Consider the following 25,746-nt stretch of genomic DNA (forward strand, 5'->3'; position numbering starts at 1 on the left):
AACACACGGCCAAGGCAACAAAGGAGTGGCTCAAGAAGAAGCACATTAAGGTCCTGGAGTGGCCTAGCCAGTCTCCAGACCTTAATCCCATAGAAAATCTGTGGAGGGAGCTGAAGGTTCGAGTTGCCAAACGTCAGCCTCGAAACCTTAATGACTTGAAGAAGATCTGCAAAGAGGAGTGGGACAAAATCCCTCCTGAGATGTGTGCAAACCTGGTGGCCAACTACAAGAAACGTCTGACCTTGCCAACAAGGGTTTTGCCACCAAGTACTAAGTCATGTTTTGCAGAGGGGTCAAATACTTATTTCCCTCATTAAAATGCAAATCAATTCATAACATTTTTGACATGCGTTTTTCTGGATTTTTTTGTTGATATTCTGTCTCTCACTGTTCAAATAAACCTACCATTAAAATGATAGACTGATCATTTCTTTGTCAGTGGGCAAACGTACAAAATCAGCAGGGGATCAAATACTTTTTTCCCCTCACTGTATAGAAGAAATGAGTCAATTTTAGATCACATGTTAGGATGGAAAAAAATAGTGATATTGGAAAAATCTATAGCTACATAGCACTATTATTTTGAACGACATTATAGTGAAACTTTGACTTGTAATTTAAAACAAATATTTTTTTATTTATATAATATTTTTGCTAGATAGCGTTAGCTAGCGCTAGTCGGGTGTACCTGCACAAAAACTCTGGTGTTTTTCATCCTATAGCTTGTTTTCCATCTTTTTAAATAGCAAGCCAACATGGTTTCAGCACTTTTATTTTTGCCTGACTGGTCAAAACTTGTCTTCTCATGCTCTCTCGTCCCTCTGCAGAATATGGTGAGCAGATTGTTTTGAAACATCAAATCTCAATAACGTTGCAGTATTGAATCGCAATACATATAGAATCGTGAGAATCGCAGTACATATTGTATCGGCACTTAAGTATTGTGATAATATCATATTGTGAGGTCCCTAGTAATTCCCAGCCCCACAAAACAATATGTGCTGCCATTAACAACCATTATTGCAGAATATCACAAACTCACATCAAAGAGTATGGCCCTGATAATTTATCACCCACTGAGATTTCATGATATGAATCTGAACATTGGGCCAGAAATGTTCACAAACATACAAGTGGTGGACTTACTGAAGATGTGGAGTTCCTTTACTTCAGGTCTATGGACAGCTTCCAGTATCAATGGTCCTTTTACTTGAATCTGTAACCACATTAAAACAAGTAGGTCAGCCATTCATCTTTGAACATTTAGTTTGAAAACAATGTGAAAAAGATCCTATGATTTTCTTGTAATAGCGGAGTTTGATCATCCTAACTGACCTTTCCCTGTACTGTATTGTAATAGCGGAGTTTGATCATCCTAACTGACCTTTCCCTGTACTGTATTGTAAAGAGGAAGGGAGAAAAGCGTATCAATTGCATACATGGACACATAGCATTACTCACTTTCTAACAAAAATCTTGAAATCTCAATTTTGACATGGACCATCCTGCTTAGCAGAATGACTTTGCAGCATGATTACATTTCATTTGACCTTATTGAGGAGCTGCAGCTCAGGCAACATGGTGGGGGCCATCAGTTCCGCTGTAATCTCCTCTAAACAGAGTCCCCTATGCTCTGAAGACATTGAAGAAATGAACACAGAAACACAGCCATTACACACTAAATATACAAAAGTATGTGGACACCCCTATTTCAGCCACACCCGTTGCTGACAGGTGTATATATCGAGCACACAGCCATGCAAAGTCCATAGGCAAACAATGGCAGTAGAATGGCCTTACTAAAGAGCTCAGTGACTTTCAACATGGCACCGTCATAGGATGCCACCATTCCAACATGTCAGTTCGCCAAACTTCTGCCCTGGGGCCTCCCGAGTGGCTCAGTGGTCTAAGGCACTGCATCGCAGTGCTAGAGGCGTCACTACAGATCCGAGTTTGATCCCCGACTGTGTCGCAGCCGGCCGCGACCGGGAGACCCATGAGGCGGCGCACAATTGGCCCAGCGTCTTCCGAGTTAGGAGAGGGTTTGGCCGGCCGGGATGTCCTTGTCCCATCGCGCCCATCGTGCCTCCTGTGGCAGGCCGGGCACATGCACGCTGACACCAGTTGGACGGTGTTTCCTCCGACATATTGGTGCGGCTGGCTTCCGGGTTGGGCGAGCAGTTTGTCATGTTTCAGAGTCGTGTTTCAGAGGACGCATGGTTCTCGACCTTTGCCTCTCCCGAGTCCGTACGGGAGTTGCAACGATGGGACAAGACTGACTACCAATTGGATATCACAGAATTGGGGTAAATTAATTAATTTTAAAAAAGCTGCCCTGGTCAACTGTAAGTGCTGTTACTGTGAAGTGGAAACGTCTACAAGCAACAACAGCTCAGCCGCGAAGTGGTAGGCCACACAAGCTCACAGAACGGGACCGGCGAGTGCTGAAGCGCGTAGCACGTAAAAATCGTTTGTCCTTGGTTACAACCCTCACTACAGAGTTCTAAACTGCCTCTGGAGGCAACGTCAGCACAAGAACTGTTCGTTGGGAGCTCCATGAAATGGGTTTCCAGGGCCGAGCAGCCGCACACAAGCCTAAGATCACCATGCGCAATGCCAAACGTCGGCTGGAGTGGTGTAAATCTCGCCGCCATTGGACTCCGGAGCAGTGGAAACTGCAGCATATCACCCTGCATCCCACTGCTGGCTTGCTTCTGAAGCTAAGCAGGGCAGGTCCTGTTTGGTCCCTGGATGGGAGACCAGATGCTGCTGGAAGTGGTGTTGGAGGGCCAGTAGGAGGCACCCTTTCCTCTGGTCCCAAAAAGATCCCATGGCACTTATTGTAAGAGTAGGGGTGTTAACCCCGGTGTCCTGGATAAATTCCCAATCTGGCCCTCATACCATCATGGCCACCTAATCATCCCCAGCTGCCACCAGGAGACTCAGGTTACGTAGGGACTGTTACCTGGAGAATGGAGGTCACACACACTTTACCTCAGGGACACCCAAGTAAGGTCCCGGAGGGCCATAGCGTCACTGATTTTCACCCTTTCCTTCTAATCAACTGAGTCAGAACCGGCACGAACTGACCAGACAAGTGAACATTGGCTAATCAATTACAATCAATTGATAAATTAACTACCAGGTAGAAAAGAAAATCAGCAATACTTCAGCCTGTGAGGGTCAGAGTTGAAATGCCCTGGTCTATATGCTGTTCTCTCACTATTCTTAACCACTCATCCCAGACAATTACCACCCCACTCATTATGGTCATTGACTTTTACAGCTGTCAGTAGAAACTCTGATGGACTTCTCTCCTCATGTTACACCACCTCCCTCTTGCTATTCTTGGAATCCGCACCCAAGTCATTATGGTGATTGAAAGTCGGATACTTTAGTTTAGAGCTCTGTCTGTCATGCTATTCTAGAGCTCTAGTAAGCTGTACCAAATGTGGGTTTTTCCAGAGATTGTGCGTCTTACCGGTTATCTGTGCTGTGGGCAGGAAAATGGTGGTAGAGCGCACAGAGCAAGGTAGCGATGGCCGAGTTGGAGTGTACCTGGGAGAGGACAAGCACAGGATAACAGAGCGCTACGTCAGACTCAGACATAGCAATAAATCAAAATCACAGTGTTGATGTTAGCACATATCATAATAGAGTCCCTTTTTTGTGAATAGGTCCCATGAACAAATGAGGAATTTGCCCTGTGCAAAACAGTTTTGAATTGTTATCTACCTGACGTCCTTTGTGCTCATAAAAGCTCTACTTAAAAAATAAAGGCTTCGGTTAAGTGTGTGTTTAGGCTGGTTCAAACCATTGTGTCGGCTTGGAGAGAGAAATCACTTGTTTAGATTAGTGTGGGTGAGGGGTTGCCTCGCCGCCTCTTAAAACACCAGCTGAAGAGATTAGTTCTCAACCCACGAGCTGCCACTCATCCAGTCTACATGGCAACGGATAAAGCGAACTGGCTGGGTGGGATGTTCTGGTTTTTACTATGTGTATTACAGGGAGAGGTGAAAACAACAGCACTATTTACTACATGAGTCAGCTTGATAACAAGACCCACAAACATACTGTAGAGTAACATAATGACTGAACAGCTGTTTATTTAGCGCCACTCAAATTCATTTTCAGAAACTTGTTCCTGAACAATATTACTATGTTTCAATCACACCATTCCCTATGCTGAGACTAAGCTCACTGGTGAACTCTGTAGCTACACAAAATGAGAAGAGAAGTGTTTCACTTCAGGTTTCATGATGAGCCAGACTGACAGGGCCGTATGGTGATTGGTTACTACGCAGAATGAAAGCGCTCTCCACAGACCACATCGAGAGAGAGGGCGAGCGAGAGATTGAAATAAAGACGCCATGTGTCTGCTCCCCTCTACAATCTTTCCTGATGCAGGTGTGTTGATGGCAGGAATAGGTTGAGAATACTACAATAAGGCCATTCAAATTGCGACCTTGAAGTTGTGGGCCTGAAATTGTCCACCTAAAAATATGGCAAGTCTAAAATCAAAGGGTTTGTACAGTAAATGTTGAGGACGAGTCAGATTTAGCATCAGTAATGAGTATTGTTACGTACAAAAAGACACCTTAGTCACTGCTTGCGTAGCCCTGGGATATTTGAACTGCATTTGTTATGAAGAACACTCACGTAACAGGACTCCTCTCCCACATCTCATTATACAGTGGCAAGAAAAGTATGTGAACCCTTTGGAATTACCTGGATTTCTGCATACATTTGATCTGCTCTCCATCTTAGTCACAACAATAGACAAACACAGTGTGCTTAAACTAATAAACAAATTATTGTATTTTTCTTGTCTATATTGAACACAATTTAAACATTCATATGTGAAACCCTAGGCTAATGACTTCTCCAAAAGCTAATTGGAGTCAGGAGTCCGCTAACCTGGAGTCCAATCAATGAGAAGAGATTGGAGATGTTGGTTAGAGCTGCCTTGTCCTATAAAAAAACTAAATTTGAGTTCGCTATTCACAAGAAGCTTTGCCTGATGTGAACCATGCCTCGAACAAAAGAGATCTCAGAAGACCTAAGATTAAGAATTGTTGACTTGCATAAAGCTGGAAAGGGTTACAAAAGTATCTCTAAAAGCCTTGATGTTCATCAGTCCATGGTAAGAAAAACTGTCTATAAATGGAGAAAGTTCAGCCCTGTTGCTACTCTCCCTAGGAGTGGCCGTCCTGCAAAGATGACTGCAAGAGCACAGTGCAGAATGCTCAGTGAGGTTCAGAAGAATCCTAGAGTGTCAGCTAAAGACTTAAAGAAATCTCTGGAACATGCTAACATCTCTGTTGACGAGTCTACGATACGTAAAACACTAAACAAGAATGGTGTTCATGGGAGGACACCACGGAAGAAGCCACTGCTGAAAAACAGCAAAAGTGCACCTGGATGTTCCACAGCGCTTCTGGCAAAATATTATGTGGACAGATAACACTAAAGTTGAGTTGTTTGGAAGGAACATAATACACTGTGTGGAGAAAAAGAAAAGGCACAGCACACCAACATCAAAACCTCATCCCAACTGTATGGTGGAGGGAGCATCATGGTTTGGTGCTGCTTTGCTGCCTCAGGGCCTAAACAGCTTGCCATCATCAACAGAAAAATGAATTCCCAAGTTTATCAAACAGTTTTATAAAGATGAATGGTCCAACATTCCTCCTGGCCGTTGTGCAGTTCTGATCCGCAACTACAGAAAATGTTTGATTGAGTTTATTGCTGCCAAAGGAGGGTCAACCAGTTAATAAATGCAAGGGTTCACATATTTTTTTCCAACCCACACTGTGAATGTTTGCACGTATAATTGTCTGTGTGTTATTAGTTTAAGCAGACTGTGTTTGTCTATTGTTGTGACTTCGATGAAGATCAGAACAAATTTTATGACCAATTTATGCAGAAAACCAGGTAATTCCAAAGGGTTCGCATACGTTTTCTTGCCACTGTACATGTTGTTCCATTATCTAGGTCTGTAGCAAAACATACAATCTACATCGATACAGATGACATGTGAAAGGTACAACACATAGGCAAAAGATAGTATGAGCAATATCTGTGTAGGCTATAACCATTGGAGAGGCTGGTTGAAACATCTCACCTCCCTCCTCCCAGGACGAGCATGCCCAGGGCCATGTGGTGGGTCATAGTTCTGGTCCTCTTGTGGAGGACGTGGCAGAGCTCCAGCACCTTCAGGTTACCAGAGCCAGCCATCACCATGGACAACAACATGCTCAGACACATCTCTAAGTTATAGTGGCCCGTCTGGCAGAAGAGAGAGCAAATTGGTTGTGGTGATTTTGATGCAAACTTTAAACTTGACTTTATTCTATTGACTTATATGGACATTATGGTTACATTGGACAGAAGCATGAGAGTAGTGCAACTTACAACTGTTGCTGATGTCAAACACTGCATGAAGTTCCTTGCGAAATTTTACTGTGAAAGAAACAGAAGGGTTACAGACGAACTAGCCAATTAACTCCAACTTATTTTGAAATGTTCGCTTCTTACCAAGCAGTCGAATGCGTCAGAGTTGGCCGAGCCAGCGAAGTGGAATCCCACAGTCATACAGGTTCCAGCAATTATGTGGTCATGGGCTTGCCTGAGGACAGGAGTCGTCCCACACATCATCATGTGACTAAACACACCATCTCTGTCTCTTATATCCAGCCATGCTGAGAGAGCTAGGAAAACTTGTAGTCAGTTTGTAGTCACGCTATGGTTTTCATGTTCAAATCCTCCGAAACCACTGGATTCCCAATGTTCTCTTGGATTATGTGGATGCAAAACAAAGAAAATATATTGTGTTAGCGTTGTAAAAACTGTGGGATACTAACTAATTTAATACTGTTAATGTGTAAATTGGTCAGGCTGCAGGAAATGTCTGAGGCTTGTTGCCAGTCACATCCTCTTGGCACTGAAGCCTCATTTGAGGACCGAAACGTGTTTCCTTATTAGCGTTGATGTCATTCATTATGACTAACTACCAACATTAAGAGCCTTGGAACCAACCTCTAATGTCTATGGACATCTACACTGTTGGCCTTAAGAACCCGATGCCGAACTCATAATATTATTACCACAGGTCCTGTGTAGAGGTTTGTGCTGGCAGTGACTTGTGTCTAATGAGCCAAGGTGTTTGTTGCATATTGAGGGGTGTTACCGGAGGCACATTGCTGCTTTCGAGTTGGGCAGAATCTCATCCCAAATGATGATACACCTGGCCAGTGTCTGAGGAGGGAGAGGAGACAGTGCCAAGCTTCTATATCCAAAGTCAAATTCCACAGCCACAAAGTCAAAATTGGCAACAAAAATGTGCTTTTAGGTCTTAAGTTAAGGTTAGGCATAAGGTTAGCAGTATGGTTAAGATTAGGTCAAATTTTAAGAAGATACATTGTATAAATGGGCGGGGTTTATGACTTTGTGGGTTTAGAAGTGAGTGACGACCTAAAATGTGTGAGTGTACAGGATCAGCCATTTTACTGAACAAAAATATTAACGCAACATGTAAAGCGTTGGTCCCATGTTTCATGAGCTGAAATAAAAGATCCCAGAAATGTTGCAAATCAAGTAAGGCCCGCAACCCCCAAGGAAAATGTGGCGCCCCACACCTAGGTTGGGAACCACTGACGGAGAGCTCCGGGGGTCTGGCTCAGTGAAAAAGACAGGTCTGTACTGACCCAGAGTACACTGAGATAAGGCAGGTCTGTACTGACCCAGAGTACACTGAGATAAGGCAGGTCTGTACTGACCCAGAGTGCAGTCCAGGAGGAACATGGTGTCTGGAGCTTTCAGCCTACCCGCGATAGACCTATGAGAGGGTGAGAAAGAGGTGTTAATGGAAGCCTGAGCCTATTGTCCAATACGGGAACAGAACCAGGAAAAACCTAAAAATGATTCAAAATGACTTTTTTCCCCAGTTATAAGCTATGTGTTGGAGCGCTGGGGTCAAGATGTTCTGTGAGGCACCATGCAAGATTAGATGGGAGATTGAAGAGTCAAATCTAGTAGAACACGGCATTACTTTTCGTTGAAGGGTATCTAAAGATGAGAGTGTGGTGGAATCAATTATCACCTGTTGTTGGTCTTCAGGTAGATCATAGCCAGGGTCGCTCCAGGACAGGTGACGTCCACGTTGATGACCAGAAACCCCCACACTTGGGACATTAAGTCTCTGGTCATAGTATTCTGTTAGACCATGGTTTTGTGCCTCCAGGAAAAAATGTCATATGTTAGATGGGGATCAACTGACAGACAGTAGGCCTACAAGGAAGGAAAGTTTTCTTGCTGGTTGCTAATTGTACTTCTCCATGATCTGGTAGCTGGGGGACTTGTGTTTTTCTCTGTTGATACTGGTGTGGGTGCCTCGATGCCCTACCACCATGTAGAGCTGCTCAGATACATTCAGGTTAGTCATACCTACAAGTCGGAAGTTTACATACACTTAGGTTGGAGTCATTAAACTTGATTTTTAACCACTCCGCAAATTTCTTGTTAACAAACTATAGTTTTGGCAAGTCAGTTAGGACATCTACTTATTATTTCACTTATAATTCACTGTATCACAATTCCAGTGGGTCAGAAGTTTACATACACTAAGTTGACTGTGCCTTTAAACACCTTTGAAAATTCCAGAAAATGATGTCATGGCTTTAGAAGCTTCTGATAGGCTAATTGACATCATTTGACCCAATTGGAGGTGTACCTGTGGATGTATTTCAAGGCCTACCTTCAAACTTAGTGCCTCTTTGCTTGACATCATGGGAAAAATCTAAAGAAATCAGCCAAGACTTCAAAAAGAATTGTAGACCTCCACAAGTCTGGTTCATCCTTGTGAGCAATTTCCAAAATGCCTGAAGATACCACGTTCATCTGCACAAACAATAGTATGCAAGTATAAACACCATGGGACCACGCAGCCGTCAAACCACTTAGGAACAAGACGCGTTCTGTCTCCTAGAGATGAACATACTTTGGTGTGAAAAGTGCAAATCAATCCCAGAACAACAGCAAAAGACCTTGTGAAGATGCTGGAGGAAACAGGTACAAAAGTATCTATATCCACAGTAAAACGAGTCCTATATCAACATAACCTGAAAGGCCGCTCAGCAAGGAAGAAGACACTGCTCCAAAACCGCCATAAAAAAGCCAGACTATGGTTTGCAACTGCACATGGGGACAAAGATTATACTTTTTGGAGAAATGTCCTCTGGTCTGATGAAACAAAAATAGAACTGTTTGGCCATAATGACCATCGTTATGTTTGGAGGAAAAAGGGTGAGGCTTGCAAGCCGAAGAACACCATCCCAACCGTGAAGCACGGGGTGGCAGCATCATGTTGTGGGGGTGCTTGCTGCAGGAGGGATTGGTGCACTTCACAAAATAGATGGCATCATGAGGGAGGAAAATGATGTGGATATATTGAAGCAACATCTCAAGACATCAGTCAGGAAGTTAAAGCATGGTTGCAAATGGGTCTTCCAAATGGATAATGACCCCAAGCATACTTCCAAAGTTGTGGCAAAATGGCTTAAGGACAACAAAGTCAAGGTATTGGAGTGGCCATCACAAAGCCCTGACCTCAATCCTATAGAAAAGGCGTGTGCGAGCAAGGAGGCCTACAAACCTGACTCAGTTACACCAGCTCTGTCAGGAGGAATGGGCCAAAATGCACCCAACTTATTGTGGGAAGCTTGTGGAAGGCTAACTGAAACGTTTGACATAAATTAAACAATTTAAAGGCAATGCTGCCAAATACTAATTGAGTGTATGTAAACGTCTGACCCACTGGGAATGTGATGAAAGAAAAAAAAGCTGAAATAAATCATTCGCTCTACTATTATTATGACATTTCACATTCTTAAAATAAAGTGCTGATCCTAACTGACCTAAAACAGGGAATATTTACTAGGATTAAATGTCAGGAATTGTGAAAAACTGAGATTAAATGTATTTGGCTAAGGTCTATGTAAACTTCTGACTTCAACTGTATTAGGTTACTGCCATGCATAAAGCATACAATATGGTCTTTTAGATGAGTCCTGAGGGAAGGGTAGTGATACATTGATACCCTTTTATTATTTATCAGCCTTTTGAAGTATGAAGAGTGCTTTCCATGCAAGACTGTTTCTTTTTTCCGCCGCTCTACATAAACAGTTGATAACTTCCTGCAAAACAGTACATCATATAACATTATTACACCACTACATATTTACAACACAAAATGTTTAAAACCACCATACAACAATATCACAACGTACACTACAGGTCAAAGGTTTTAGAACACCTACTCATTCAAGTGTTTTTCTTTATTTTTACTATTTTCTACATTGTAGAATAACAGTGAAGACATCAAAACTATGAAATAACACATACGGATTCAAGTAGTAACCAAAAAGGTGTTAAACAAATCAAAACATATTTTATATTTGAGATTCTTCAAAATCACCACCCTTTGCCTTGATGACAGCTTTGCATACTCTCGGCATTCCCTCAACCAGCTTCACCTGGAATGCTTTTCCAACAGTCTTGAAGGAGTTCACACATATTATGAGCACTTGTTGGCTGCTTTTCCTTCACTCTGCGGTCAAACTCATCCCAAACCATCTCAATTGGGTTGAGGTCGGGTGATTGTGGAGGCCAGGTCCTCTGATGCAGCACTCCATCACTCTCCTTCTTGGTCAAATAGCCTGGAGGTGTGTTGGGTCATTGTCCTGTTAAAAAACAAATGATAGTCCCACTAAGTGCTAACCAGATGGGATGGCATATTGCTGCTGAATGCTGTGGTAACGATGCTGGTTAAGTGTGCCTTGAATTCTAAATAAATCACAGACAGTGTCACCAGAAAAGCACCCCACACCATCACACCTCCTCCTCCATGCTTTACGGTGGGAAATACACATGTGGAGATCATCCATTCACCCACACCATGTCTCACAAAGACACAGCGGTTGGAACCAAAACTCTTAGCTCTTCACAGTCCCTGTTGTTGCATAATGTGTATTTTTACCTTCTTTTTAAATCTGATTCTACTGCTTGCGTCAGTTACTTGATGTGGAATAGAGTTCCATGTAGTCATGGCTCTATGTAGTACTGTGCACTGCCTAATAGTCCGTTCTGGACTTGGGGACTGTGACGAGACCTCTGGTGACATGTGGGGTATGCATGGGTGTCCGAGACAGCTCGGTACATTCAGCTTGTCAACACCTCTTACAAAAACAAGTAGTGATGAAGTCAATCTCTCCTCCACTTTCAGCAATGAGAGAATTAGATGCATGTCATTAATGTTAGCTCTCCGTGTACTTGTAAGGGCCAGCCGTGCTGCCCTGTTCTGAGCCAACTGCAATTTTCTTAAGTCCCTCTTTGTGGCACCTGACCACACTACTGGACAGTAGTGTCAATGCGACAAAACAAGGGCCTGTAGGACCTGCCTTGTTGATAGTGTTGTTAAGAAGGCAGAGTAGCGCTTTATTATGGACAGACTTCTCCCCATCTTAGCTACTGTTGTATCAATATGTTTTGATCATGACAGTTTACAATCCAGAATTACTCCAAGCAGTTTAGTCACCTCAACTTGCTCAATTTCCACATTATTCATTATGAGATGTAGTTGAGGTTTATGGTTTAGTGAATGATTTGTCCCAAATACAATGCTTTTAGTTTTGATAATATTTAGGACAAACTTATTCTTTGCTATCCATTCTGAAACTAACTGCAGCTCTTTGTTAAGTGTTGCAGTCATTTCAGTTGCTGTAGTAGCTGACGTGTATAGTGTTGAGTCATCCGCATACATAGACACACTGGCTTTACTCAAAGCATGTCGTTATTAAAGATCGAAAAATTTAAGGGGCCTAAACAGCTACCTTGGGGAATTCCTGATTCTACCTGGATTATGTTGGAGAGGCTTCCATTAAAGAACACCCGCTGTTCGGTTAGACAAGTAACTCTTTATCCACATTATAGCAGGGGGTGTAAAGCCATAACGCATACATTTTTCCAGCAGCAGACTATGATCGATAATGTCAAAAACAAGACAGCCCCCCCAATAATTTGATCATCAACTTCTCTCAGCCAATCATCAGTCATTTGTGTAAGTGCTATGCATGTTGAGTGTCCTTCCCTATAAGCGTGCTGAAAGTCTGTTGTCAGCATTGTATCTGGTCAAACACAATTTTTTCCAGAAGTTTACTAAAGGGTTGGTAACAGGCTGATTGGTCAGCTATTTGAGCCAGTAAATGGGGCTTTACTATTCTTGGGTAGCAGAATTACTATAGCTTCCCTCCAGGCCTGAGGGCACACTTTCTAGTAGGCTTAAATTGAAGATGTAGCAAATAGGAGTGGCAATATCGTCCGCTATTATCCTCAGTAATTTTCCATCCAGATTGTCAGACCCCGGTGGCTTGTCATTGTTGATAGACAACAATTTTTTCACCTCTTCCACATTGACTTTACAGAATTCAAAAGTACAATTCTTGTCTTTCATAATTTGGTCAGATATACTTGGATGTGTAGTGTCAGCGTTTGTTGCTGGCATGTCATACCTAAGTTTGCTTATCTTGCCAATGATAAAGTCATGAAAAGTAGTTGGCAATATCAGTGGGTTTTGTGATAAATGAGCCATCTGATTCAATGAATGTTGTTACTATCATTCTTTATATCATTTTTTTCTGTTTCATAGTATAGTTTATTTTTATTTAGTTTAGTCACATGATTTCTTAATTTGCAGTACGTTTGCCAAATCGGTTGTGCTGACAGACTTATTTACCATACCTTTTGCCTCATCCCTCTCAACCATACAAGTTTTTAATTCCTCATCAATCCAAGGGGATTTAAACGTTTTACAGTCATTTTCTTAATGGGTGCGTGCTTATTAGTAACTGGAGCAAGCAATTTCATAAATGTGTCAAGTACAACAACATATAAATCACTACAAAACTTATTGTATGACCTTGACAGGGCTGCAGTGGAGCAGGTTGAGAGCTTCCAGTTCCTTGGTGTCCACATCACCAACAAACTAGAATGGTCCAAACACACCAAGACAGTTGTGAAGAGGGCACGACAAAGCCTATTCCCCCTCAGGAAACCTAAAAGATTTGGTATGGGTCCTCAGATCCTCAAAAGGTTCTACAGCTGCAACATCGAGAGCATCCTGACTGGTTGCATCACTGCCTGGTACAGCAATTGCTCGGCCTCCGACCGCAAGGCACTACTGAGGGTAGTGCGTACAGCTCAGTACATCACTGAGGCCTAAGCTGCCTGCCAACCAGGACCTCTACACCAGGCGGTGTCAGAGGAAGGCCCTAAAAATTGTCAACAACCCCAGCCACCCCAGTCATAGAATGTTCTCTCTACTACCGCATGGCAAGCGGTACCGGAGCGCCAAGTCTAGGACAAAAAGGCTTCTAAACAGTTTTTACCCCCAAGCCATAAGACTCCTGAATAAGTAATCAAATGGCTTCCCGGACTATTTGCATTGCCCCCCCTCTTTTACACTGCTGCTACTCTCCGTTTATCATATTTGCATAGTCACTTTAACCATACCTACATGTACATACTAACTCAATTAGCCCGACTAACTGGTGCCTGTATATAGCCTCGCGACTGTATATAGCCTCGCTACTGTTATTTTTCATTGTCTTTTTACTGTTGTATTTATTTTTTTACTAATCTATTGTTCACCTAATACCTATTTTTTTACTTAAAAATCGCACTGTTGGTTAGGGCCTGTAAAGTAAGCATTTCACTGTAAAGTCTACCACCTGTTGTATTCGGCGCACGTGACAAATAAACTTTGATCTCATACACTATATTAGGCCCAGCCTTTGGAACTTTGGTTTTCCTAGATATGGCTACTATATTGTGATCACTACATCCTTGGATACTGCTTTAAAGCATTAGTAAAGATGTGATCAATACATGTTGATGATTTCATTCCTGTGCTGTCTGTAAATACCCTAGTAGCTTGACTAACAACCTGAATCGGGGTTGCAGGCACTGGTTACAGTTTGAAGTTTTTTCCTGAGTGGGCAGATTGATGAGAGCCAGTCAATATTTAAATCACCCAGAAAATATACTTCTCTATTGATATCACATACATTATCAAGCATTTCACACGTATTATCCAGACTGTTAGCACTTGGTGGTCTATAGCAGCTTCCCACAATAATGGGCTTAAGGTGAGGCAGATGAACCTGTAGCCATATTACTTCAACAGTGTTAAACATGAGATCGTCTATAAGCTTTACAAGAATGTGGTTCTGAATATAGACCGCAACACCACTCCCGTTGGCATTTCTGTCTTTTCAGTAGATGTTATAACCATGTATTGCTACCATTTTATCATCAAAGGTATTATCTAAGTGAGTTTCAGAGATAGTCAGAATATGAATGTCATCTGTTACAAGCAAGCATTTTTAGCACTTTTCTGGGTTGCTTGATTGTTTTTAATGCTTTACTGGGAAGCTGATCAGAAGTAGACATGCTCATGTTATTTATATTGGAGCTGATGTTGCAGGGTGAGCTGCACACAGTGGTCTTCCTACTAGGGCACACTGTGTCAGTGCTAACAGTATAACTGATTCATAGGCCCATGATTACTGCATACAATCGCTGTAGGAGCAACAGAGGTATTCAGCGCAATTAGGGGAACATAAATTAAAGTTACTTACATTGCATCTGCCAACGCCCCTAGGATAATGTACATTTGATGCAGCATTATGACGACTCATTGTCACAATGGTAGGGATTAACTGAGCTGGTCTTGGGTCATTGATAAGTCCTTGTTTCTACGCAGCCTTGAAATCCGTGGACAGAGTCCAGGAGCCAAGATGATTTGGATGGACTCCGTCATTCCTGTATCTTCTGTTTCCAGAAGGTGTCAAAGTTATCAATAAAAGTGACTCCAGCAGAGCTACGGTAATCTTTAAGCCAGATGTGTAATGCCAGTAGCCTGCTGAATCTTTCACACCCACGGCCCAACGATGGTACTGGATCTGAAATTATGCTAAAATCAGTTCTTTAAAATCCATTTTCAAACGTTCCGAGCTAGCCCTTCTGATGTCGTTTGACCCCACATGGACTACGACAGCGTCAGCTCCCGCATTCTGTGGTAGAAAAGTCGGAAGCAGCCTTGTGATGTCCTGCACTCGTGCTCTTGGGTAGCACAGGGTTTTTGCCTTGGTGACCGAGATGTTTCTCACCATAGAGCTGCCTATGATGACAGCTGGTGATGTTGAATGGGCCAGTCTACCAGGCAGCCTCACGGGCTGATGATTGTGGGAGCTCTAGGGATCTGAACCAGAGGTAGAAGCCACCGGAGAGGGAGACAGAACAGGAGATGAAGACGCAGGTACCTCCGGATCCGATCTTGAATTTAGAAGCCCCTAAGGAAGAAGGCGCCGGAACCTCTGGATCCAGGGCGGCAAAGTCATTTCTGGTCTGTGTCAGGTCCAGGCTTAATATCTCCATGGAAACCCCTGTTGCCAGAGGATGCTTTCTTCGACTTCCACGGCGAGTGACGTCCCTCCATGGCTGGTTTGTTGGGTTGAGAACAGCTCCGTTCTCCAGGGATGGGGGAGGCCCCTTCGGGGATGGATCCCTGCTGAGCACCGGCCAGTCGGCTGTGGAGAGCCGACACGGCGGCGACACTTCCACCAGACCGGCGCGTGGATTCCCCAGCAGCTTGTGTAGGTTTGCTACCTGCTTGCTAAGAGTATCCACTTTGACCCTGTAGTCCTCCGCAAGAAAGCAGTTGCTACATTAAAAGTCAGCGCGGTCCACATTGTCCCGGAACAAAGCAAAGTAAACACAGCTCCTGCAGTGCTGGAAACGTTTAATAGCGACCTCCATGAGACCACCGAGCCAGCTAGGCTAGCTGGGCTTCCGTGTCTCTTCCCCTATGCGGAATCTGGCAGGACCCCGGGACAGACAGCAGCGCTCACAGCAACTAAGCCCAACAGAGCCGCAGGATCAAAAATAAAATAAAAGTATTTAAAAACAAAATGTACAAGGAAACACTGTCAGCTTTACAGTAAGGGAAGTGCAGTGTGATCTACTAGACATACCTCCAGCCAGACCATACCCAGGGCCAGCCCAAGGAGTAGGGCTCTCTGTCTGTGCAGTACTCCATCTCAGGACCAGGGGGAGTCCACCTGCAGGAAGACGCAACATCATCTATTCACTTCAATGATATTTATTGCTGCCGCGTTTCAGAGTAAACACCACATTTGTTTTACTTCAATTAAAAAAAAAACTATTTTTTTCTTGAGAAAATTTAGCTTTGAGGATTAAGCTTGCTCCAAAACGTGTAGGCAAAAAAGACAGTTTAAGGTTATTGAGCTTCCGCCCTGAAAGATTTTTTAAATTTCAGTTGTACATTCCTAAGACTGAGCATCCCTTCAGCAATCCAGACATTAAAAAAAATATTTGTTAGCTTATGTCATGGTAAAGTCAATCAAATGTATTTAAAAAAAAGTCATAAATGGTGACCTAACAGTTCCTTATGTAGGGTACATTTCTAAATGTGACGAGCACTATAGGCTATCTATATCCAAAAAGAATGTGCTTTATAAGGGCTGACATAACACATGCTAATTAAGATGCTGATATGACATGAGATGAGATTCAAAACAGTTTGTGTATTTTATAGTGGGTCATCCTCCCTGCAAATTAAATATCCCTATGGGACAACAATGTATGTTATTCGAGACGTAGTTCTTACTAACCGATCACACCTCTGCGTTGTGGCGGTGGCCCGTGTCCTGGAAGACCAGGCCGATGCCCAGCACAGCCGCCACCTGCACGTTGTGCGGTACGTCTAGCTCAGTGGAGGTGGGTGGGAGCAGTGCGGGAATGTGGATGCTCTGCAGGTGGGTGATTAACACGTCCATGTTTCTCAGCTTGGCTGCAGACACACCCAGTAGCAGCCCGATGCTCGTCATGTCATGGCAGCCATTTTAATTAGTCCTCCATGGACTTCCTACTCAGCGTGGTTCACTTGTTTAATAACAGAGCGATTATGACTTGAATGAGTGACTGTAGGGCTGAATGGGGATTGGGTATAAAACAACAAGGTTATAACAGATCACAGCTCTTTGCTCAACATATGCTGAGTGAGGACAATTTTTCAGCCTGTTCCTCTTTTTGGAGGAACCAAACTACACTGAATGAAAGTAGTTGTTTTCTCCATCATCACACAAATGACATAAAGGAAACTAATGAGAATATTTGAAAGTACTAATTTTGCATAAATCACCTGACCCTTTTCATACTTAAATCATTCAACATTCATTTTCACCTATCAAAGGCTGCTGTATTAGACAATAACAGTAACAGCAGTAGACCTTAAAAATGTCACACGTTGCTGTGGTCAAATATAGGCTTATCTTTCCTGGCAGAGGTGAAATGCTAGCAAGAATGAGAATAGTAGTAAAACTGATTACTATATATTCTAGTAAATAACCACTGATCTTCCCTGAGCTAAGAGATGTGATAGATATGACCACGTGGCCTTCTTTAGTAGAAATGAGAAAGTTGCTATGTGTCACTGCCAGGGAAAAGTCAAAGTGAAACTCTCCTCTGAGCGCACGGAGACCTTCCCACTTTCATGTGAGAAAAATAACAAGATGCTCAGAGACTAATTCTTCTAAAACCAATGCAATCTAGAGAAAGCTTAAAAACACTTAATGAGAAAAACTACACGACTTCACTCAACCCCAGAGCAGCTGGTGGCTTTACTGGCCGTTCTCAGAATGAGGACTGCAGAATGGAATTGGTTTGTGTTGAGCGAAAACGTGTGTGTGTGTGACTGACTGACTGACTGACTGTGTGTGTGACTGACTGACTGACTGACTGACTGTGTGTGTGACTGACTGACTGACTGACTGACTGTGTGCGTGACTGACTGACTGACTGTGTGCGTGACTGACTGACTGACTGTGTGCGTGACTGACTGACTGACTGTGTGCGTGACTGACTGACTGACTGTGTGCGTGACTGACTGACTGACTGTGTGCGTGACTGACTGACTGACTGTGTGCGTGACTGACTGACTGACTGTGTGCGCGACTGACTGACTGACTGTGTGCGCGACTGACTGACTGACTGTGTGCGCGACTGACTGACTGACTGTGTGCGCGACTGACTGACTGACTGTGTGCGCGACTGACTGACTGACTGTGTGCGTGACTGCGACTGACTGACTGACTGTGTGCGTGACTGCGACTGACTGACTGACTGTGTGCGTGACTGCGACTGACTGACTGACTGTGTGCGTGACTGACTGTGTGTGTGTCTCTGCGCGTGTGTGTGTCTCTGCGCGCGTGTGTCTCTGCGCGCGTGTGTCTCTGCGCGCGTGTGTCTCTGCGCGCGTGTGTCTCTGCGCGCGTGTGTCTCTGCGCGCGTGTGTCTCTGCGCGCGTGTGTCTCTGCGCGCGTGTGTCTCTGCGCGCGTGTGTCTCTGCGCGCGTGTGTCTCTGCGCGCGTGTGTCTCTGCGCGCGTGTGTCTCTGCGCGCGTGTGTCTCTGCGCGCGTGTGTCTCTGCGCGCGTGTGTCTCTGCGCGCGTGTGTCTCTGCGCGCGTGTGTCTCTGCGCGCGTGTGTCTCTGCGCGCGTGTGTCTCTGCGCGCGTGTGTCTCTGCGCGCGTGTGTCTCTGCGCGCGTGTGTCTCTGCGCGCGTGTGTCTCTGCGCGCGTGTGTCTCTGCGCGCGTGTGTCTCTGCGCGCGTGTGTCTCTGCGCGCGTGTGTCTCTGCGCGCGTGTGTCTCTGCGCGCGTGTGTCTCTGCGCGCGTGTGTCTCTGCGCGCGTGTGTCTCTGCGCGCGTGTGTCTCTGCGCGCGTGTGTCTCTGCGCGCGTGTGTCTCTGCGCGCGTGTGTCTCTGCGCGCGTGTGTCTCTGCGCGCGTGTGTCTCTGCGCGCGTGTGTCTCTGCGCGCGTGTGTCTCTGCGCGCGTGTGTCTCTGCGCGCGTGTGTCTCTGCGCGCGTGTGTCTCTGCGCGCGTGTGTCTCTGCGCGCGTGTGTCTCTGCGCGCGTGTGTCTCTGCGCGCGTGTGTCTCTGCGCGCGTGTGTCTCTGCGCGCGTGTGTCTCTGCGCGCGTGTGTCTCTGCGCGCGTGTGTCTCTGCGCGCGTGTGTCTCTGCGCGCGTGTGTCTCTGCGCGCGTGTGTCTCTGCGCGCGTGTGTCTCTGCGCGCGTGTGTCTCTGCGCGCGTGTGTCTCTGCGCGCGTGTGTCTCTGCGCGCGTGTGTCTCTGCGCGCGTGTGTCTCTGCGCGCGTGTGTCTCTGCGCGCGTGTGTCTCTGCGCGCGTGTGTCTCTGCGCGCGTGTGTCTCTGCGCGCGTGTGTCTCTGCGCGCGTGTGTCTCTGCGCGCGTGTGTCTCACCTCGGTGAAGAAGTCATGTATGTTGAGTGTGGCCAGCTTGCTGAGGTGTCCGTTGGGGCCCAGAGACATGAAGCCTGTGTACTCGTTAGCCTGATCAGGGCTCTTGGGCATGTTGTAGGCAATGCAGGCAGAGTCCACCTGGGAGGCCCGGGGCGATCTTCAGGCCTGCAGCCAACCCGTTGTGAAAGCTGGACCAGCTCGTCATGTTGGGAGGAAGGTCAATGTTCCCGCTGTTCAGATCTACCACCAGAAACACAGCATTCCATATCAGATTGTGATCAATCCTACACGCATGCATTCTCGACTTACATTCAGACCACAATCACATTGGCACCAAAGACCAATGTAAACATGGCCTGCTGGGCTCTAAATACATTTCTGCTCGGCAGAGTGATCACACACATTGCATTATTTGCCTTGCCCTAAAACACTTAACCAGCTATAATTATGGCTCCAGACTTACTGAAGTGAGCCTTTTGTGAGCTTTCTTGTGGGCTGATGTTCAAAACGCACCCAGACATAGACCTTATATAGACGGAGTAAAGCCTTTTTACTCAGATCTTCAAAGACCTTCAAAGGAAAAACAACATACTCCTGTACTTGATGCTTTGTCATAGCTAGTTCTGTTAACGTGTTTGAAGACACAGACTAGGCGTCCACCCACTCCGCCCGGAGGGGGTGAAAACAAGCTTTGGTGATGAAATTTCACTTCCTTATGTTATAAAATACATTTTACCAAGACAAATATGATTTTATTCATGTTCTTAATCGTTCTGTGGGGTCTTTCTCTGGCTTGTAATTAACATTATATCCAAAAAGTTAGATTCCGTAAGCTAATAAATCCGATAATAAGCAGCGAGCTCTGTTGACAGAGCGGTGTTGCCTTCTTGCAGTGACTTGAGGATTTTACATGTAGTGGTGGTCTTCTATAAAGTTGTTTCCGGGGGTCACAAAATGCTAAATTAGCATGACACGAGCTGAATGAAATTTAAAAATACTTTGAAAATACATTTTTAAAAACTTGGTATACACTCAGTGCTCCGTTCACATTTCACAGAGATGCGCTCGTTTTTGTGAGAAATCTTTGTAAAAGAAGAGGAAGTTCGAATTCCTATGAAAAGCATATACTAAAATATGAAAATAATTCATTGATTTAGTCACCCTAATTTTGGCCATCCTACAAGGTTATAAACTCCAATACCTTTTGAACGGATTATGATAGAGACATGATGTTTGGACCATTGGTTTTTATAGAGGATTATCTACACAATTAACATATTTTTTTACTCATTGGTCAAAATAGGCATTTTTGATTGGACACCCTACATAGACACCTCCTCTCAGACAGAAACGTACACAGGTACGAGAAAGGCCTGAGGGATGCAGTACCAGTAAGGTTGAGTTTAGGCACAGGTAGGGGCTCTGTTGACACAGGGTGGTAGGAGAAGAGAGTCAACAGGCCTCTGCCCACTGGCAGAGCCATGGAACGCTGGCACAGCTGCAGCAGTCTGCCCAGAGAGAAAGCAGAGGGAAGGAGGAGCATCAGAACAAGTCAGCACAACTACAGACCAAATGCTAACTACAGAGCAAACCTACAGTACATGCTTGAAACTAATCAGATTATTCATGGATATAGTCTATAACCTGGGCCAGTCTGCTTCTGAATGAGGTAATCTAGGATAGCTGCCATCACTTGAACTTGAACAATGTCGCTGACCTCGGCCAGGTGGACCTCGCTGAGCCTGACTGGTCGGGAGCTCTGGAGGAGATGTCTGGCCTCCTGGATATGCAGCTCCTGGCCCCAGATGAGACCTATCACGTCCTGGTTCAGATCACTCATACCAACCTCCTTATCGTCTGCCTCTGTGGTGGCTGGAGCCTCTAGCATCAGCCCCGGACCGCACACACACACTAAAACACACACACACACAAACATCAACTCCAAATCCACAAGGTTGTAAAGGATGAAGCCCAAACTATCCAATAACCCCCCAAACTCACACATACAGCTTTGCCTTTGGCCACGGTAACTTTGTGTGCTTTCTTGGTGAGGTCCTTTCGCCCAATCAACAGGCAGACAACCTCTGACCAGTCAGAGCAGGGTTGCTCTCGACACTGGTAGATGGCATCTGATGGGCAGAGCCACACCAAAGAGCATGGATTCCAGGTCTTTCAATGTGAAACCTAAACACATAACATAAATGTAACAGAGTCTCACACTAGCAAAGTCTCTATAACATAGCAACATTAGACAGGCTGTGGAGATGTTTCTAGGCCTAATGTAGAGTCTTACCTGCTGATGTTAGCCAAACAACAAGCTTTTCAGCCAAACTTTCATTTGGAGCGTCAGGCTTCATACTGCTATGTCTGGAAAAGAAACAGGGATTGCAAATGTGTAGAGTTGACAGTGAAAATTAAGTCTTAATTTGGAAAAGCATGGTTAAAACCTTGGGACAAGAGTCTAGTTCGTAGTTGTTACTATTACTAGTGGGACATAAAGCGAGTGAACCCTTCTTGGGGCTTTATAGGGAATCAATAGTCGAAGAAGGAACTGATTCAGGCTAAATGTAAGTTTTTACCTCCTCAAAGCTGCTGCAATTAGTTTTCTTCTGGCCTGTGAGAGCGAGATGAGAGATGCCACGTAGGTCAGTTGTCACAGAACAGGAAGTGTGAAATGGGTCATCAGAGAAAACAGGGGAACGACAAAAGAAGCCAAGAGGCCTTTCAGCCTCACAATCATCACCAGAATGCATACTTCTTTCCAAAATGCCAAAAATTATGTATTTGGAGACTTAATTAAAGGAAAGTTCCACCCAAAAATTATCTTTTGGTATTTGTTTCATTAGTCCATTGTTGATATAGTCCCAAAATGTTTTGCTTGTCAGCAATCAAGTTTAAGAAATATAACTTTCAAAATAGAGAAATCATCATCGTATGATGCATTTTGTGTCATATGATGCTAAATACATCATAACGGCCAAATGAACTCGAGGATGGAGACATGGTACAAATGCCTTTCAACCTCTTCAGTGACATGCATGTTGGAGGCATGTGGGCAATGTGTAAGGCATGTCACGGGGATGGTTGTTCGCCATCTTGGGGGCACACTGTTCATTAATCCGACACACACAGAAACCCACCTGGAGAGCTTGGCTAGATACTTCGAAACATCAACTGAAGTGGCATTGCCATTTCCAATCATGTACAGGGCGTAGCTGGGAGAGAAAGAGGCAGAGGAAGACAGAAACAAACGTCAGCGTCTGGTCTGTGAGAGAGAAAGCGAGAGACAGAGATAGACAGTGATGGGGTAAATAGATTCTGTAATTGCATGACAGGCTGTCAGTCTCTCAGCAGTGACATGAGTCACCTCACTTAGCCTGATGGGAGGAGACGCACAAGGCCTGGTCATCAGCACAGTCTCCTCCACCCCACCCACCTGATTCAGCCCTCCATCCGACCAGGGCTTAATTATAGTGGAGTACACACACACACACACACACACAAATACAACAGTGCGCTTTCACACGTGCACAGTCTTACTCACACATACATCCCTCTGTCTTTACACACAAGACAAATGTTTCCCTCTCTTCCTAGCATGAAGCATTATATCATAGCCATTTGACATTTAAACAGAGCATGCGTGTCATTGCTTGATGACCCCTTTTAACAAGGAGATCCTATTAGAGCCTGACCTACCATTGGCTCCACTGGGGCTAGGGACTGCCAACCAAGCCAGGGAGGATGATTTGACGTTGGTCACTCAAAATATCCAGAAATGTCTTATTGTCAAAACACTATTTATGTACCATGTCAGTCAGATTGTGAGGTCCTCTAGCTGTGCTGTAGCTAACCAAGCCAAAGGTGATGTCTACTTTCCTCACACCAAGGACAACGTAAATCAGGATTCCCCAACTGGCAGCAATAAGAATGTATATATATATATATATTTTTTTTTTAAACAGCAGCAAATCAGCTCCAAGTGATTTTAATTTTGAAAATGTGTTAAAACGTTTTCCCACGCATAATACAGAGATATGTGATCGTATACAAACGTAAGCAAAGGTCAATTTGCATACTACAAATGATTAGTATTTATGTTTTGTCCCCTTGACCATCCGCTCAAGAAAAAAACAAAATAAATTGTACCATGGCTGAATATACACTGCTCAAAAAAATAAAGGGAACACTAAAATAACACATCCTAGATCTGAATGAATGAAATATTCTTATTAAATACTTTTTTCTTTACATAGTTGAATGTGCTGACAACAAACTCACACAAAAATTATCAATGGAAATCAAATTTATCAACCCATGGAGGTCTGGATTTGGAGTCACACTCAAAATTAAAGTGGAAAACCACACTACAGGCTGATCCAACTTTGATGTAATGTCCTTAAAACAAGTCAAAATGAGGCTCAGTAGTGTGTGTGGCCTCCACGTGCCTGTATGACCTCCCTACAATGCCTGGGCATGCTCCTGATGAGGTGGCGGATGGTCTCCTGAGGGATCTCCTCCCAGACCTGGATTAAAGCATCCGCCAACTCCTGGACAGTCTGTGGTGCAACGTGGCGTTGGTGGATGGAGCGAGACATGATGTCCCAGATGTGCTCAATTGGATTAAGGTCTGGGGAACGGGCGGGCCAGTCCATAGCATCAATGCCTTCCTCTTGCAGGAACTGCTGACACACTCCAGCCACATGAGGTCTAGCATTGTCTTGCATTAGGAGGAACCCAGGGCCAACCGCACCAGCATATGGTCTCACAAGGGGTCTGAGGATCTCATCTCGGTACCTAATGGCAGTCAGGCTACCTCTGGCGAGCACATGGAGGGCTGTGCGGCCCCCCAAAGAAATGCCACCCCACACCATGACTGACCCACCGCCAAACCGGTCATGCTGGAGGATGCTGCAGGCAGCAGAACGTTCTCCACGGCGTCTCCAGACTCTGGCACATGTGCTCATGTGCTCAGTGTGAACCTGCTTTCATCTGTGAAGAGCACAGGGCACCAGTGGCGAATTTGCCAATCTTGGTGTTCTCTGGCAAATGCCAAGCGTCCTGCACGGTGTTGGGCTGTAAGCACAACCCCCACCTGTGGACGTCGGGCCCTCATACCACCCTCATGGAGTCTGTTTCTGACCGTTTGAGCAGACACATGCACATTTGTGGCCTGCTGGAGGTCATTTTGCAGGGTTCTGGCAGTGCTCCACCTGCTCCTCCTTGCACAAAGGCGGAGGTAGCGGTCCTGCTGCTGGGTTGTTGCCCTCCTACGGCCTCCTCCACGTTTCGTGATGTACTGGCCTGTCTCCTGGTAGCGCCTCCATGCTCTGGACACTACGCTGACAGACACAGCAAACCTTCTTGCCACAGCTCGCATTGATGTGCCATCCTGGATGAGCTGCACTACCTGAGCCACTTGTGTGGGTTGTAGACTCCGTCTCATGCTACCACTAGAGTGAAAGCACCGCCAGCATTCAAAAGTGACCAAAACATCAGCCAGGAAGCATAGGAACTGAGAAGTGGTCTGTGGTCACCACCTGCAGAACCACTCCTTTATTGGGGGTGTCTTGCTAATTGCCTATAATTTCCACCTTTTGTCTATTCCATTTGCACAACAGCATGTGAAATTTATTGTCAATCAGTGTTGCTTCCTAAGTGGACAGTTTGATTTCACAGAAGTGTGATTGACTTGGAGTTACATTGTGTTGTTTAAGTGTTCCCTTTATTTTTTTGAGCAGTGTAGTTGATGATCCCTAATGTAAACGTTAATTCCCTTGCAGGGTTTTCAGTTGTCAGTGGCACCCCCTACTGGAGATGTTGATATTGCAAGACAACTCTAAACTCCCACATGCATTATGTCTTGTGGGGAAAAAAGTGTATTCTACACATTTCCAGAGCGATATATATGGCTCCGTATATTTCCTTCCCTTGTCATCATGAGGCAAAGATGGACACAGTGTATGAGAATAAACAACGATGATGATAGCATACCAGCACCAGTAGTTTGGTCCTCTCACAGATGCCGGGCAGGTAGGTGCTACCTTCTCACCCTTCAGACAGCTGCTGAGCCAGCTGAACACACGGAGGCTCCGCTCTCAGGAAGCACGGACGCAGCATCTGGGCTGCAGTAGAGGGAGGGGCCACAGAGACAGTCATTCAAGTGGTCACAACAGGCTCTGCGACTACAGACTGACCATGACAACAGACATCTATCACTCGGAGTCAAACCATCCTTTCAAAATCACTAAGAGCAATACGTTTTTTTTCAATGTCCATCAGGGAGAGCAAAAGTACAGATTGATACACTTCTTCAGCTGCAGATCTCCATTAATAAACAATACAGTAATT

General features: G+C 44.9%; 1 protein-coding gene across 23 annotated transcripts in view; it reads right to left on the bottom strand.

The window, feature by feature from the left end:
* Window positions 1-512: 512 nt before the first annotated feature.
* The window catches only part of anapc1 (anaphase promoting complex subunit 1), a 47,412-nt gene continuing 22,178 nt past the window's right edge, over window positions 513-25,746 (bottom strand). For 8 of the 23 annotated variants that reach the window (XM_071380291.1, XM_071380298.1, XM_071380297.1 and 5 more), the window contains 12 exons: window positions 25,390-25,520; window positions 22,536-22,610; window positions 21,975-22,009; window positions 21,689-21,762; window positions 21,397-21,579; window positions 21,040-21,306; window positions 20,785-20,903; window positions 19,396-19,635; window positions 16,749-17,019; window positions 16,089-16,175; window positions 14,694-15,970; window positions 10,297-10,739 (listed from right to left, as the gene is read on the bottom strand). Coding sequence is in view for 1 of the 23 variants with exons in the window: in XM_071380299.1 (XP_071236400.1) it covers window positions 739-821; window positions 1,147-1,216; window positions 1,551-1,633; window positions 3,482-3,558; window positions 6,125-6,288; window positions 6,415-6,441 (504 nt within the window). In the remaining 22 variants the exon portion in view is untranslated. Of the gene's footprint in view, window positions 822-1,146; window positions 1,217-1,550; window positions 1,634-3,481; window positions 3,559-6,124; window positions 6,289-6,414; window positions 6,463-6,537; window positions 6,794-7,106; window positions 7,838-8,101; window positions 10,740-14,693; window positions 15,971-16,088; window positions 16,176-16,748; window positions 17,067-19,395; window positions 19,636-20,784; window positions 20,904-21,039; window positions 21,307-21,396; window positions 21,580-21,688; window positions 21,763-21,974; window positions 22,010-22,535; window positions 22,611-25,389; window positions 25,521-25,746 lie in introns of those variants that run through there. The other 15 variants (XM_071380299.1, XR_011672388.1, XR_011672396.1 and 12 more) reach the window with 15 other exon arrangements.

The sequence above is a fragment of the Salvelinus alpinus genome, chromosome 32 (genome assembly GCF_045679555.1).
Source record: "Salvelinus alpinus chromosome 32, SLU_Salpinus.1, whole genome shotgun sequence".
Taxonomy (NCBI): domain Eukaryota; kingdom Metazoa; phylum Chordata; class Actinopteri; order Salmoniformes; family Salmonidae; genus Salvelinus; species Salvelinus alpinus.